General features: G+C 36.5%; 1 protein-coding gene across 6 annotated transcripts in view; it reads right to left on the bottom strand.

The window, feature by feature from the left end:
* Positions 1-18,042, bottom strand: part of Znf385b (zinc finger protein 385B) — a 295,618-nt gene that overhangs the window by 259,079 nt on the left and 18,497 nt on the right. Inside the window, exon 1 of one of the 6 annotated variants that reach the window (XM_015481115.2) lies at positions 8,313-10,146. The exons of 4 other annotated variants lie outside the window; for them this stretch is intronic. In XM_015481115.2, the coding sequence (XP_015336601.1) occupies positions 8,313-8,337 (25 nt within the window). In that variant the 5' untranslated portion in view covers positions 8,338-10,146. Of the gene's footprint in view, positions 1-8,312; positions 10,147-18,042 lie in introns of those variants that run through there. One more of the 6 variants, XM_048808106.1, reaches the window with a different exon arrangement.

An 18,042-nucleotide genomic window follows, 5' to 3' on the forward strand; every position in this document is an offset into this window, starting at 1 on the left:
TATATATATATATATATATAAAAACATGAATATTCAGAATAACTTTTAAAAGGCTCCATCTTGTTTGATGCTTGTTTGGAGGGGAGTTTATAACATTGTATAAAAAATTTCTTTTAAAATAGCACATTTTTTCTTTATCAATTTTGCAGATATATTTTAGCTCTTGAGTTATCAAATCAAAGTACTACCTTTAGTTTCTTGTCCTTCCGCCTCCCCAACTCATAGAACCATTAATTTCTTAGTATATCAGGATTCATGTTACTCTTAGATTTGTTAGACCATGCTAGAGAAACTTGCCCTTTAGCACGAGATATGTCAAGGATAGTTAATTATGCTATACATTAAGTGCTTTCAGCAGGCAGGCAAAATAAAATGCAATATTAACATTAGCATCATTGACTAGTAGGGCTACTTCTTGAGCTCTGAATGATCAGTCCAGCCTTCTTTAAATACTATCTTCTGATCAACAGCAAAGTATAAAAGTCCATCCCTGCACTAAGGTCATCCATTCCCTTTACAGATTTTGCCTCTATTTCCAAACTTCATCACATGGTTTATGGTCTCTACTGATAAACCCTTTTTCAAATGTGAATACCCTATCTGCACCAGACTAGGCAGGGGAAGCTGATGTGGTATCTGGCAACTGTTGAGCGGAGTTTGGGGTAAACGAGTCTAGGTTTGACTTACAGCTCTGCTGTCTTCATCAAGAGAGCACTTCAGTCATCTTTTTTTGAGGATGCTGATTTATTATCAATATAATAAGCAAATCTTACTTTCTCTACTTCTTAGGGTTATGGTAAGGATCAAATGGAATAGCAGTTGGAAATGGATGAAGAATTAAAACCAGTAGGTTCCCCAATCCTCCACTGAGAAACTCCCTCCCTTTCACTCCCACACCCACTCTTCCAGGGGCCTCCACCCACCCCAAGCCTCACATACTATGCCATCCAACTTGGGTCTCTTGGGCTGCAGCCCCAGGGCTTCCATCAACATTGACCCTTTTTAGGTTTTAGCACTTACTACTTGATTTTAGAAGATAGTTAAAACAGGAGAAAGAATAATTTGCAAATAATAATAATGGGCTGCATTTATCAAGCCCTTACCACATGCCAAACCATAAAGTCATTATTTGGCAGCCCTATAGCTTTTGCTATGATAACTTTTGGTTATATATTCCTTCCATTTCCCCTTAGCTCATCTTGCAAAGACCTCTATATACATTATTTTCACTTATCTTTACAACAGATCCATGCAGCAGGGTCTATTTTTATCTATGCTTTACAGATAAGGAGACTGAGACTTGGAAAGTGCAGTAATTTGCCCCCAATCATGCAGCTTAGTTGTGGTGGAGCTGGACTTTGAATTTCTCAGAAACTGCTCCCATAACCATTCAGTTCCTAGATGCTGAACCCATGTGCTAAACAAGTGGTCACTAATGTATTACCTTTTGAATTTAACACGCTCATATAATTATAGATTGAGGTTGGAAGATCATCTACTTTAACCATCTACCCAACATTTAAATCTCCTTTAATCACATGTCTAAGTCGCAATCTGCCTTTTGTTTCAGTAACACCAATAAGAGATGTCCAGAGAAGGAATCCTATCATTTTCAGATGGTTCTATTGGGAAGTTCTTGATATTAAGCAAAAATCTTTCTTCATGAAAAACAGCAACAACAACAAAATGCTGATCTTAATTTTACCTGAGAGTATTATTGAAAAACTATAATTTACATGTTACATATAATAAAACTCCTTAGTAATCACTTCTTGAAAAAAATGCTTTACCTTGGCCATGCTGGTTACTCTCAAATGAAAGCACTTTTAAGGCCCTCTGCATTTTGCCCAAACTCCAGGCATGCTCTGCCCAGCTGACCAAATAGCAGGACCCCACCCTTCATTATTACAGATGAATATTACTCCTATGAATACCATCTAAGAGATCATTTAAAGTCCTTCAAACCAGCAATTTAACTGACTCATCAGTGCCTTTCCAATTTAAAAAGAAAAAAAATTGGAAGATATTCAGTGATTGAAATTGGGATCATGAATTCACATTGGTATTCTGCCATAACAAACATACCACACAGCCAAATTTGACTGAAGTAAGTAGGAGGACATTGGAGATGGCATGGGGACTGGAGGAGAGGATTTAAGGTAAAGAGAGATTAGCATCTTTTCTCAAGGAGTATAGTTCAGATACCAGAAAGCACCACTAATATCATTTTAAACAAATAAAACAAGTAATGCACAATACAGGAATATTTTGACTAGGCAAAAGTAAAAAAAACAGATTGATGAAAGGAGGCAGAAAATGCATTGGGGGATCCAGAGTAATTACAAAGGGGTGCATACTGTTAAAAGATATGAAAAATGGAAATAATTAATAATTTGTCCTCTACACAATAGATATTGAAAAAAATCACTAGATTACGGAGGTGGGGGATTAATTCAAAGAAGATATGGTCTACCACACAGCCTTTATTGGGATGGTAGGGACCATCTGTTTCCAAAATTTAAGTTAATATTACCCACATTCAAATGACCAGTTTGGGCTAGAAACAGGTTTCCTAGTATGACATGTTACATGAGTGACAGAAACCTGAGGTAGCCTTAAAAGGGTCAAAAAGGTTAGGTTGCAAGGCTGGGGTTATAGCTCCGCAGTAGAGCACTTGCATTGCAGCTGTGAGGCACTGGGTTCAATCCTCAGCACCACATAAAAAGAAATAAAATAAATAAAGACATTGTGCCCATCTGAAAAAAATATTTTAAAAAAACTACATTGAAGAAATTACTCCAAGCATCTTAACTATATTATTCACTAATTACTTGCAAGGAATCAACATAGCATCTTATTGCAGTATGTATGTGGCTCATTTCTACTTTTTTTTCCCTCATTTTGAGAATCAGGTTATATACTTATGTACAGTCACTCTTATCAGGGATATTTACAAAAAATGAGGGCATGAGGAAAGAGGAGAGAAAGAAAGGCAGTGGAGAAACATGAGTGAGCCAAGAGCACTTCCCAGTGCAGCCTTGGGTGAGATGAGAGAACCAGCCTCTTCATTCTCTGCAGAGAGGTTGCACAATGTTAATATTCCAAGCCAGGATAGAATACTCTGCTGTGTTCTGGTGAGGTTAAAATTGAGGCAGCTCAGAGCTAGGAACAGGGTTCTGGTAAACAACTTTAGCATGTATACAAAGTTGTTTCAACAATTTAATAAAAACCCACCTATAAATATTTTTTGTTGTGTGAGGCACATAGTAGGCACATAAAAATTATCTTTATTTTATTCTGCTTTACTAATGAGTTGAACAATTAAAGGACTGCACACTTTTTTATGTCAAGTCTGCAAGTTTCTTTGCCTTCTCTCAGAAACCTATGGGGTGGCGAGTCAAAAACTGAGTCAAAAGCCAGAAAGTCGATGGACATTTAAATAAACACCAGATAGAGGGGCAGGGGAGTGGGCACTAGGAGAAAAACCTCTCATTATGCATCCGAACTGCAAGAAGACAAAATTAACTTTCAAACCTGCTTAGGGAAGAAAGTCCTGAAAATGTTCTAGCTGATAAAGGGTAACAATTAGAAATTAATTGTACAGTATTTTTTTTGGTCTAAAATGCCATTGATGGTTATTATTAATGTGTCATTCTTATCATTTTATTTTAGTAAATACAGGAGTCTTCATATACTTATTCAGGATTTCCACACCATCCATCATATTTTTATATACCATTTTAAGTTTCTCAAATGGTAACTCACCAAAGAGCATTGTTCAGGTACTAAACTGCAACAGTACAGTGTTTACAGGAATGTGAAGAAGCCTTATTTTTTTTATAGAATCAGTTTTAAGAACCATTACTGGAGACCCACATTCTTATTTGGAAATTAGAAATGGTTATCAGACTTGTACAGGACACCCAGTTCACACTTGAACTTCACCTAAACAATGAGTTATTTTTTTAATAGAAGTATATCCCAATATAAGCAATGTCCCAAATGTAATATGATTACACTACAATTAATTGTTTTAGCTAAAATTCAAGTTTAACTGGAAGTCCTATACAGTTTTATTCGCTAAATTTGGCAACCATGAAATGAGGTCTTCTCATTTAATTAATGAGGAGGAAAAGGAAGTTAATGAAAGGACTGAAAGATGGGAAATGAAGCTTTTGAGGTAAGAACCCATTCTCTCATTGAAGTATATTCACCTCAGCAATGTATCTGGAAACAAACCACAAACTTTGTAAAATTGTTCAAACTACTGACGTACACAATTGGGAAATTCCAAAGAATTTGGAGAGCACTTCAATTTTGCAATCACGTTTCCCATCTCAAACACATTTACTACATCTGCTCTATTTCATAAGTAATCATTTTTTTAAAATTTTTTATTGTTGGTTGTTCAAAACATTACATAGTTCTTGATATATCATATTTCACACTTTGATTCAAGTGGGTTATGAACTCCCATTTTTACCCCGTATACAAATTGCAGAATCACATCAGTTACACATCCATTGATTTACATATTGCCATACTAGTGTCTGTTGTGTTCTGCTACCTTTCCTATCCTCTACTATCCCCCCTCCCCTCCCCTCCCCTCCCCTCTTCTCTCTCTACCCCCTCTACTGTCATTCATTTCTCCCCCTTGTATTATTTTCCCCTTTCCCCTCACTTCCTCTTGTATTAAATTTTCTATAACCATGAGGGTCTCCTTCCATTTCCATGCAATTTCCCTTCTCTCTCCCTTTCCCTCCCACCTCTCATCCCAGTTTAATGTTAATCTTGTTCTCATGCTCTTCGTCCCTACTCTGTTCTTAGTTACTCTCCTTATATCAAAGAAGACATTTGGCATTTGTTTTTCAGGGATTGGCTAGCTTCACTTAGCATAATCTGCTCTAATGCCATCCATTTCCCTGTAAATTCTATGATTTTGTCATTTTTTAATGCAGAGTAATACTCCATTGTGTATAAATGCCACATTTTTTTTAATCCATTCATCTATTGAAGGGCATCTAGGTTGGTTCCACAGTCTTGCTATTGTGAATTGTGCTGCTATGAACATCGATGTAGCAGTGTCCCTGTAGCATGCTCTTTTTAGGTCTTTAGGGAATAGACCAAGAAGGGGAATAGCTGGGTCAAATGGTGGTTCTATTTCCAGCTTTCCAAGAAATCTCCATACTGCTTTCCAAATTGGCTGCACCAATTTGCAGTCCCACCAGCAATGTACAAGTGTACCCTTTTCCCCACATCCTCGCCAGCACTTGTTGTTTGACTTCATAATGGCTGCCAATCTTACTGGAGTGAGATGGTATCTTAGGGTGGTTTTGATTTGCATTTCTCTGACTGCTAGAGATGGTGAGCATTTCGGGTAAAGTGCAGCTTACAATTACTGTCCCATGACATAAAAGTGAAAAGATGCAGGTAAGTTGCTGAAATTCTTGAGGTTCATGTTCTCATGACTGCCTAAATCCTACTTCTTATAAAAAAGAAAAATTGCTACTAAGATTTCAGGCAGATATGCCAAATTATCCCTTTTCTATGTTCTATGTAATATGACAAGTTTCACTATTCTAAGAGAATTCTGAAATTCTAAAACTTCTTTAAAGGTTTTCATTATTAAACACATTACATCATCATGAATTTCAAAGAGAAAATTTTGATGCCCTATAACCTTCTAATTCTCAACGACGGACCCAATTTGTTTCTTAGGCTTTGGGGAAGTGATAAATAGGAGATATTTTATTTGTAAGTTGAAATCCATAACAAAGTACCCCTGATAATCTGACAATGAATTGTGACATGACATGACATTCTCAAAAGAACCAAAGAAAAAAAAAATGTTGTGTAAATGGTGCTTCGTCCAAAACCAGAAAACCTTTTCCTAATTAAAAGAGTACATTCTAAAGTGTCCAATAATAACACTTTTATTTGGAATTCATAATCATGCTCAACCACTTAACCTAGGCAAAGATCCAAGAATTAACACGAAGAAAATCATAAAATTCAGGATTTCAGAGGTGTTTTCAACTCCATTGTCAAGACCCCATCAGAGAAAAAGTGTACTAGCCTCATCCCACCATGTCTACTGACCCATCTACATATCCATTACCAACATTATCAACATACAGAGAATAAGCACAATAAAGAATACCTTCCGATGTATCCTGGTAATTTTGATCATCTCTCTTTCAAAATACATTATGATTCACAAGATGTTCAACAAGGGTTATTTTCTGATGGAAAGAAGAGGCTCAGGAAGGCCTTCTTACCACATTCATAAGTGCATTACCTCTGTGAGCATTCCATAGAAACAAGTAAGATGAAGTCACTGCATGAAAGGGGATGTTTTTCAAGTGTTTAATGTATCTTCAGAATGCCTTACTTTGACTCACTCACCCAGCTCACAGCACAGACATGTGCAACCAAGTGGGAGTAGTTCGCATCAAAAGTAAAAGGTACAGAAGCCTTTCCCGCTCTGCAAGAGTGCTCTGGGATGTAGCAACAGACAAGCAGATGAGTAATGACGAACTACACAATATGGTCAGCATGAGGAGAGTGACTTTCTACAAATGTATAGTAGAGATGAACAAATACTTCACATTTCAGAGCACAGCTAAATGACAACGCATGTTAGGGAAGGTCCACAGTGGTAGATGTCAACAACTTGAAACCTGTAGATCCTGGATGAAACAACATAAAGAACTCTGGAGAAATGACAAAACACCCAGAGAGTAGACTAGGCTGAAAGTCAGAGTCTCTTCTTGAGGGTCTAATTAGACTCTTCCCACCTCCCCACTTTTTTTTTTTTTTTAAATCTCACACAGACACCTTAGCAGAAGCAATCAGCTTTGACAGAACACCGGAATCCCAGCAGTGAACCATAAATTGACCATTACCATAAAAAGAACTGCTAAATGAGAAACCATGTGCTCAGTATAAAACTAATTTCATGCTTTCAAAAGCACACAGTGGCTTCTAGCAAGATAGTGGCCCTGGGACTTGCCGAGACAGATTGGCGAACACAAATGGTTTGCTCCCGATGCTTCTGCTTAGTCAAGCTTTACATGTACTGGTAGCAAATGGGGTTCTCGAGTCTTCTGTCAAATACACACTTATCTATAACTTTAAAGCTGAAAGCTATAAAACAGCTGCCTCAAGTAAATTTAGCAGGAAAAACACATATACAAAAATGGGAGTTCATAACCCACTTGAATCAAAGTGTGAAATATGATATATCAAGAACTATGTAATGTTTTGAACAACCAACAATAAAAAAAAGAAAGAAAAAAAAACACATATACACACACCCCATGTACCATGTTAGCTTCCAATCAAATAAAAATAGATTCCTCTGCAGACCGAACACTTAATAAGCATAAAATGCTATCTGAATTCATCATCACCTTCACACTCCTTCCTTGTTTAGGAGCGGCTTCTCATCATATAGAACTAGAGTTTAGCAGAGCCTAAGCAATTGACTCCATCTACCAAGAGGCTAACTTTGAGCTGCCCTTGTCTATTTGGCTTTCAGATAGCCTATACTCAAAATGCTACATCAGATCTTTTGGAGCATGATGATCATATTCAACATAATTTAACTTCCCCAGGTGAGCACTGGGGGAAGTTACACTTAAGTGATAAAACCTGATACATTTAAAATATCACATCTAATTAAAACATGCTTCAAGAGGAAATGCTGTTAATCCCCCCCCCCTCATTTGGCACACCATCACTAGAAACCAATTACAGTAGGTTGCCCACTGCATGACAGGTCATAACTTTTAATTATTAATAATGTCCAGCTCAACAAGGTGTCAACTCCAGTATGTAATCCATTTCTCTTACTTTCTTAGTTATCTCGTAAACATGACTTTGCTTCCTCCTATATATTTTTCATGTCAAAGATTCTACAAAGTACATTTAGTTTACAGCCTTTTTTTATACACCTGAAGCACATAATAACACTGCTAATTGCCTACTTTCGGTAATGATAGCAAATCGCATAATATCACTGACTTGTTCTGAATGTTTAAAATGCAAGGGAAGTCACCTACTGGTAAGATGTCCTCGGCACACAGCTTACAGTGCAGAAGGAAAAGGATGCTTATCACACCCATTTAAGGAGTAACTTCCCAATAACATTAAAGAATCAGATATTTGCTCTTCAATTTTCCCCTTTGGAAATGTCAGTACGACGTGATAAACACAACTGATGACTCCACAGGATTCAGCACAACATACGAAAGAATCTGTAACTGACAGCCCAAACCTCAGCATCCAAGTTTTAGAATAAAAATGCTCACCTCTGCTAGGAAGTCCACTCCACATCCTGCAGGGCTTTCACCAGCTTCCCGAGCAACCAAGTTGGATAAACAAAACTTCCAGGATGTGACCAGGGTAATGCACAGTGCTACAGGGACTTGGCTGCAGCCCTGATTATCCGTGTGACAGCACCACGTTATATCAGTGCCGCTCCAAACCTTCCCAGTTGCTGGCTTATTGCACTGCTCATTGAAAATCCTTCACACGCTGGCAACATTTTAGGGAAGGACAAGCACACTCTGAGTCATTTGTAAAGAAAGCAGAGCAATTTCAATTCTATATCTCCACGCGTGCTGAAACCAGAAGCACTGTCAACGCACAAGTCTGAGGTGGATTTATGCCGAGAAACAGGCAACCTAAGCCTTCATTATCAATGCATGAAATCAGCCACTGTGATCAAATTCAAGCAAACCACAAAAAGCATGTAATTATGAAAGGCTCCACAGATTAGCACCAAACCTTGTGGAATGAAGAATCATCTATCGAAATTGTGTAAATGTTAAAAATAGCCCTGGCTTTTCAACAATAAGCAGGATACAGAAAAGCAATCAGTAGTCTATATTATAAGGACTTATTATCAAGGTTGCAAAAACCAAAATAGCTATAGGTTCCTGGGACTTCTGTACTGACAAATGAAATCACTAGAAGCAACAACAATTATAACCAAAAAAAAAAAAAAATCCACAGATTTGGCACAGATGTCCATTAAAGAGCAAGTCAAATATCCTTTAACCCCTAAGTGCCTGTTTGTGGATTAAAATGATAATAAAAATGTGCAGGGCTCTGTTAACACCAGGGCAAAATACTATCAGTTTTACTCTAGGACAAGTTCTTAAACAATAAAGATTTAAATTTATTCTCTTTAAAGATTTTAACATGCCAAAGAGTATTTTCGACATCATAATCTTTGTTCATTATTTTAAGATAACCTATAGCTCATTAAAACCACATATCCCTGTTTCAGTCACCCCCAAATTGAAACCTTTACCTTTCAGCATCTTCTTCCTTCTGTTACTAAAATGTAAGATGCAAGAGTGGTTGACACAGTCTTAAAAAGGCACAAGGTAGCTACACCCCAGAAAGTATCAGCAGTGACTTGCGATCATAAAATGCAGAGCTTTGACATGTTCATGCAAAGCAAAAAGGACATAAAACACTTACCAAAAAGTCACCAAAAAAAAAAAAAGAAAGAAAAGAAATCCTTAGTAGGCAGTACTAAGAACACATTTAAAGGTCTGTTTAGATTTTTTAAATGGGCTTAGGTTCTCACTAAAATCAGGATCCAATAAAGGCAACGCTTCATCTGGGGATCCTCTGAAAGTGACTGGATTCTCTTCTAGTAATACTACTCTCCCTTAGGGGACACATTTAGTACTGTCAATAGTCTAAGACATCTGTATAAAAATAAGCATATGCCAGAACATACATATACAGAACATGGCATTTAGGAGCAATATCAAATGTGGCACTCCCAGGGTTATCTTCACTATGTCCCTATCTGTAGAGTTGACGACTGTAGAGTCCCCATCTGTAGGATTAGACACCCTTCCTCAGAGACAGACATGGACACACAGGAGTGGATATACAAATGCATATACAAGTGCACGAGTGTGCACATGTTCACATTCTACGTTCCATGTCAGTCTCTGCAATCACCTTTCCTCACTTGAGTTGTATTTATTTTGTGAAGCCCCTGGGGCAACACTTCAGTATATCATGAGAAATGACAGACATCATTGATTTCACAATTGCTCAGTCCCCTCCCTCTCAACTCTTCTTGTCTTAGAAAATACTTCATGTATGATTATGGGATTATTATTATTATTATTATTATTATTATTATTATTATTACAGCATGTGAAGTTCCCTAGTAATACAAATTTAAAATGAAACCAATATGTTGATTATAGATCCTTAATTTTTTATCTTTAGTATCTGAAACATTACTGAATTTAAACATTTTCAGATGCATATACCATGAATTACATAACATCTCCAGTAGGGTCTGGGGCAACAACTGTGTAATCAGAAACATCAGCATTTCTGTAGCAAAACATGTGCATATTCATACTAGCTGGGAGAAATAAACACTATAATTAACCTCACATCAGTTCAGGTCAGGTTTTTCCATCAATATGAATTATAAAATCTTCTGGTTTTCAGAGCTTCTTGGATTTTAGGAGTTTTTGCAGGTAAAAGAATAAGGATGTGTAGAGATGTGTATTTAAACATATAATGCTAAGAACCATGAAATGGTGCCTAAGCAGGTGTTCTCCTGCATGGGAAAGAGATTTTGGTGGGTAGCAATGCTTAGCAGGATGGGCAAAAAAATATAAGGGAAGGTGCTATTAAGACTGAGACATAACAATCATTTATTAATTGCCTACTTTATATCTACTGGCAAAAAATATATTTAACATACACAATTTTGGGCAACTTACCTTAATTCAAAAAAATTAAAAGGAAGAATGCATTTTCAGAGTGAGGCATAAAACACTGGGTTTTCTTAACATTTTCTCATTGTACCCATAAGCAAAACACATAGAATGTTAGACAAATATAACACTGTTAGAAACAAATAATAAGTTTTACCTTATAAGATAAATGTCCCTATTTTATTTGTGTGTGCTATGTACTTCTAGGTATGGGGATTCTTCAAAATCACTTGTAGAAATAAATAGCAATATTCATTATCATCAACATTCAAACTTTAATTTTAAAATCCATTTAAGAAAGAATGTTCCCAAAGAACATGAATATTATGTTGCATTTAATTGGAGTTTATTCTATGAATATATTTAATAAATACATTTTTTAATATTTATTTTTTAGTTATAGGTGGACACAATGTCTTTTTTATTTTTATATGGTGCTGAGGATAGAACCTGGTGTCTCACACATGGTAGGCAAGTGCTCTACCTCTGAGCCACAACCCCAGCCCCAATAAATACATTTTTAAAGTAAGTATATCACAAAACTTTAACAGACCAAAATATGGACTCTGGATGTTAGACCAAGGGCATTTAACATACTAATCAACTTCTGTGTTTTCTGATTGACCCTTGGGATCTAGATTGACCTGGGGAGAAGTCTTCCTATTTCCTGTATAAAGTTGAGTGGAATGTGTAGCTCTTGTCTTAGTATCTAGAATGTGATCACAATGTCATTTTCCTTGAGAAGAAGAAAACTGAATTTATCTGTTCTTTTTTGACAGTATAACACAATTTCACAATTCATTTCTTTAGCAACCAAAATGGTACCCTGATGGTTCAAAGACGTTATTATAGTTTCTACAAGTAACTGACTCTCCAAGAGAGCAGGTATCATATCAGGATTAAAATCAAAATCCCCTGTACCTTTAACATCAAGTCCACATAATAACACATGAACATTCAACATCTATAGGCCAAGAGTTGCTGGATTTGCAAGGCAGGCTCATCAGAGGGCAAACTCTTGAGGTGGGTTGATATAACATGGATGTCATTAAACTCAGAACATAAAACATAAAACATCTAGCCCTCCCAGCTCCTTCAAACTCTTCATGTAACCAAAGGAAGGGCAAACATGATTCATGGTTGACCCAAGAATTATCTCCAGATAAACCACTCATGCCAAGAATGAACACAAACCCCATGGCGAGTTGTAACATTCATCAGGGATGCCTAATTTGGTGCAGCCTCCTTGGCTACGATGCTGAAAATAGAGCATTTATGTGAAGAAAGTTGGTCAGTCAGGGCAACAACACATTCATTCCACAGTGGAAATAAATAATAAATTTTATGTTTCCATTTAACTGGTTACCAAAAGCTTTACTCCCTAGAGAAAGATAACACTCCTATTCCAAGGAAACATCAAAATTTTAAGAATACCTTTGGTGATTTAAATCAATCACTCACCAAATTCTTTGCCATAACTTTTAAATTCAATTCGCTCACTAAACAATGCCAATATTTAGTTTCCAAAATCTAAGGCATGATTCCTGATGTGAAGCTACCCCTATCTTTTGGTAAATATGATATACATAAATGTTCATAATCCAAAGCATTCTTTTTAAATTTATTTTTTAGTTACAGATGGATGCAATACCTTTATTTAATTTATTTATTTCTATGTGGTATTGAGGATCGAACCCAGTGCCTCACACATGCTAGGCAAGTGCTCTACCACTGAGCCACAACCCCAGCCCCCATTCCAGTGCATTCTTAAAGCACAAGACTATTCCTCACTCACTGAAAAAGGGTCAATCATTCCTTTTGACTCTCTCTTTTTTTTAAATTCAAAGCCATTCATATATTGATCCCTTAGAGTTTTCAACTCTTAGTCAACATCCTTGTCTAACATTTTTTTTTTTAACCACATGTACAGAATAGGGAATTGTTTTACAATACCTTTTTCAGGTCTATTTCAGGAATTGTTCTGACACCATCCAAATGGCCAGGACTCTGTCTCAAAGTTAAAGCATTTTGGGGATCTGGAATTAAACTTGAGCATTCCTTCTATTTCTAAATTGCTCTATTCCCATTCACAAGGAACTTCAATCTCAATATGCTCTATAAAGACCTGGGTTTGCAGCTCAGTGGTAGAAAGCTTGTCTTGCATGTATGCGGCACTGGGTTTGATCCTCAGCACTACGTACATAAATAAAATAAAGGTATTGTGTCCATCGACAACTAAAAATTTTTTAAAATATGCTGTATAATACAAACCCCAACTAAATTCATTTAGGGGGAACGGAGGTGGGATACCTACTCTATCCTTTCTTGGAGGAACAGGGTCAGGATTTTCTATAATACTTGGAATCTAAACAGTATGGATTTTGGTTAAGTCAAAGAATTGGAAAAGTCCACTGATATTCCTTGCATCATCACTGGGTCTAAATTACTACAAGTGACAATTCTTGGGCCCTCTCAACGGGAACTGAGATTTATGCTAAGAAAAACAGATGCCTTCCTTTCAAAGCCCAAGTTGATTATATTTTGACCATGATCTTTTCTCCTTTCAAGTTTATATTTTCGTGAAAAAATCACAGGACGTCATATGCATTCTACCCAGTATATAGAAAGTATAATAATTATTCTAAAAAAGGAGTTTTATACATTTATAATTAAGAAGCCTGTGGATAATAACATTTATTGTAAATAATGTAACCCACCTGCCTCACACTGAAATCACTCATCTAACAAACTTACTGGTAGAAACTTAATGTACTTCATCAACGATTTGTTATACTTTCACTCGGGCACTTATATTTTGCAAAAATCAGATTTCTTGGTTGAATAAATGGCAAATTGAAAATGAAGGAAAAGCAAGCATTTAAATGTGTTTCTGGGATGCAAGTATAGCATGCACAAGGCTCTGGGTTTGATCGCTAGCACCATAAGAAACAAAAATGAATGAATGAATAAATGAATGAGTAAACTTTTTTCTATTATAAAAATAAAAGACATTATCATATTAATGGATACTAGCCCTATCTCTGCATCTACCACACAAATCGGCATCATTTAAAATTTATGTTCTTTCTTAATACCTTTTAAAATGGACTAAAATTTTTCCATACATGGGACAATATGTATATATTTAAGTAGTGACTTTTATTCCAGAACACTGGAGAAAGACCTCTCCTATCCATCCCTATATATAAACACACTTTCTGTCTCCCTTATAGATTCTGTTTAATGCACAGAAGATGCTCTAAGCATCTGTCAAATGAGCATGTTCCAGTCCAGACATGCATGTCATACATACCCTCACCCTTTTGTAAGGTATTTCTTTGCTTCCATATCTATTAGTAAGTTCCACCAAAATGTTGAGGTGGAGATGAGGAAAAAAAAAAAAATATCTTACTTTCAGTAGACTTGTGGCACCATCTTGTGGTAGTTCTGTAGCATTGCATCTTCAAGTTTAAAAAATTTTCGAAAATGGAAATGCATTCAAGGATAAATTTAACATTTTAAATATACATGAGATTCAGTGTGGAATTTTGAGTGGTGTGCTTAAAACTCCATACACAAGGGCTGAAGATGTAGCTCAGTGGTAGAGTATTCGACTAGCATGCACAAGGCCCTGGGTTCAATCCCCTACACCGTCAAAAAACAAAAAGCCAAAAAAATTCTCTCTCATACACACACATTTTAATGATTATAATATCAAAATATAATATCAAAACTCTGACCCTAAAAGCTGTTTAATAGTAGTAACTATTTCTTGAATGTAGAATGAAGATCAGAGTCCATTAGGAGTTGGGGGGAAACAACAGAGGATCTGAAGGCATCAAAAAGAAGCACAGACCATGGCAGCCAAGAAAACAGCAGGACAGAAATGCTGCAACTGAAAAGAAAAACATCTTCTAATCTTGTTCTCCATTCCCATTCCAACACATCACCTCTACTTCCTGCTGTATAATATCCCAGGCTTTCATCACCATTATCTTCGGCCACCCAAAATGCCCTCAACTTAAAATCTATTCGAGCTCAATTTAAAATTTGAAAAGCCAAGTAAAAGATGCCATCTCTCAAATGGAGGCAGTTTATTTCCCCACCCTTTGAATTTAAGGTGGCCAGTGACTAACTAGCTCTGACCAAAACGAATGCAGTAGCTGCAGCTTCAGCCTTGACTGTCTTAGAACGATCCTCTGTGATTCCATGTAAGGAAGCCTGGTTTAATCTCCTCCAAAAGCAGTCTGCTGGTCAGAAGGATCCAGGCTCCACCTGCTAGATGTATGAATAGGCATTCTGCCAGTGAATCTGCTGCAGCTGCAAGAATGGTTCCCCTGTATATCCAGGACAAGAACAACTAGCTGAGCCCAGCTCAACATTTTGACCTAGAGAAGCATGATTCAATTAAAACATTGTTTGAAAACCTATTTCTAAAGTCTTCTGCCTACCTTCTCAAACCCACAAACTTCTGTGTTTCTTTTCAATTCTCTCGATTCCATCCACATCTCTGTTTTTCGAATACTTCAAGCTTTTTCTTAACTTGAGATTCTGGACAGTCTCTTCTCTTCCTTTGGATTACTTTTCTCCGCTCTCTCTGCATGACTAACTCCCTTTTAAGTCTTAAAATTTCAACCTTAAAGACAGTTATGAATTCCTTTGGAATTCATTGAACGTAAAAGAAAATGGTTATCCTTCCTCCTTTAGATGCTTTTGCATCTTTGTCCAAAATCAATTTGGTACATGCATATGGATCTATTTCTGGGTTCTGTTATTTCCTTTGATCTCTATTTCTCCATTAAAATCACACCATCGTTTAGTTTAGCTATGTAGCAAGACTTAAAATAGGTAGAGATTCCTCCTGCTTTGTTCTTTGTCAAGATTTTTTTTTTTAAGCTACTCTAGGAACTGTGCTTTCCCACATAAATTTTAGAATAAGCTTGCTATGTCTGGGGGAAAAAAAAGATCCTTCTGGGATTTTGACAGAAATTTCAAGAAAACCTACAGATCAATTAGGGAGACAACATTTTAATTATGTTGAGCTCCAATTTGTAAACATGGTACATCTCTCCATTGAGATCTTTGGGGATTTTTTTTCCTCATTGTTTTGTGATTTTTTTAGCCTACAGATCCTGTACATGTTATTATTTTTTAATGCATATCTGAGTATTTCATTTTGTTGTGAGTTGTTGTAATTGTACTGTTTTAAATTTTGATTTCCAAATGCTCATTTTTAGTACATAGACAAATGATTGATTTCCTGTGTTATTTCTCTTTCTTGCAAACTTGCTGAATTCGTTTAACATTCTTAGAATTCTTTTGTAGATTCTTTGGGATTTTTATATTGACCATAATGTCATCTGCAAAAAGAGAGTTTATTTCTTCCTTCCTAATCTATATGCCTTTTATTTTTCTTGCCTTATTACAGTGTGTAGAAATTCCAGTGCTATGTCAAGTAAGAGGCAAGAGTGGACATCTTGCTCTAAATCTTAGAGGAAAAACATTCAATCTTTTATCATTAGATACATTAGCCATAGGGTTTTGCAGATTCTCTTTATTAAAATGAGGTAACTTTATGCTAGGTTTTCTCAAATGCCTTTTGATAAAATTACTGTATCACTTAATATATCATAAAAGTTCTTTTTTGTTTGTTGATATATTGGATTATTTATTTTCAAATGTTGAACCAGCCTTGCCTACCTGGAATAAATCCTCTTGGTCATAATTTTTTCATACATTGCTAGATTCAGTTTGTTTAGATTTCACTGAGAAATGTTGAGTCTAACTTCATAAAATACAGTAATTTATAGTTCTATTTTTCAAAAATTATCTTTGTATTTGTTATCAGAGAAATATGGGACAATTTTCGGTAGTTTTCATATACATTGTTTCCTTCTGAAAAGTCTGTGCAGAAGGCAGAAAATTTTCAGTATTAAACAATAAAGAAGATGGGCATAGTGACCAGTAATTCCAGAAGTTCTGGAGGCTGAGGCAGGAGGATCAGTAGTTCAAAGGCAGCTTCAACAACTTGGTGAGGCCCTAAGAAACTCAGTGAGACCCTGTCTCTAAATAAAATTTTTAAAAGGGTTGAGGATGTGGCTCAGTGGTTAAGTGTGCCAGGTTTCAATCCTCAGTACAAAAAAAATAAAAATACCCTATCTGCAAATATGGTTACATATGAGGTCATGAGGTATTGAGGATTAGGATTATATAAATATATATTTATATTTATATTTTGAATGGAGACACAAATCCACCTATGATGTTCTCTAAAGCCAAGCAATGGGTACAAAAGTGGCACTGGCATTTTGTTTCCTAACCAGGTGCTTTCTTCATAAGTGAACTTGCTACCTTTACTGCCTCAGCAGGGAAGAGAAGTCACCACAGCTGACTCCACCCTCTATATGCCGGGATCCCCTCAGATCTAAGTTCTTAAGATGGATTCCAACTATGCCCTCAAGCCCCAATAATTGGTATATACGAAAATCAAGGACACAATCTCACCGGGAGTATCACAGTGTAGGAGAAAAAAAGCACATATTGTTGAGGAATGGAGCATTTTGCTACCAGCCAGGGATAAACTGGAAGATGAGTATATCTCATAAAGGACTCCCAATGCCTAAGGAACTGGTTAGGAACATCAATGAACACTGAGACAGCCAGGATAGTAATCATCAGCCAGAAGAGCATTTGTCAAGACCATAATAAGGTAATCACCACCCCTCCATTCCTAAGCAGTTCCCTACTGTGTGGGCTGAACAGCAGGCTGAGGCAGAGACAGAGTGAGAGCGACTGTGCCCAGGCCTCTATGCTCCAGGGTCCATGTAGCCAGATCTTAATTTGGCAATGAGATGGATGCTTTATAAATAGAAATGAATCTTCTACATCGAGGAGTCCTGAATATACAAAAGTGAGAAGTTATGGGCTGAGAGTGTGTTAGGAGAGTTGCTACCAAGCAGGAAATAGAAATTTGATAGATCAAAAGTATGAAAAGTGAATGGAAAAAAAAAAGTCAACATCACAGTTGCTCCTCATTGAATCAAGATTCAAAACAATGGATAAGGTGCGCACGCGCAGGTAAGCACCAAGCTAGACACACGTTAGTTCCTGCCATTTGCCTAGCATGTTATCATAGACCATTTTCCCCATCACTGGGCATTCTTCAGAAATATGATTTCTAATGATTATGTTGTCCATAGACATTTGAACTCAGATTCCATTCAAACTTCTACTTGGACTATGTACTCTCGGATTCATTTTTAATCTAATACTAATG

Source organism: Marmota marmota, unplaced genomic scaffold, assembly GCF_001458135.2.
Source record: "Marmota marmota marmota unplaced genomic scaffold, marMar, whole genome shotgun sequence".
NCBI lineage: Eukaryota > Metazoa > Chordata > Mammalia > Rodentia > Sciuridae > Marmota > Marmota marmota.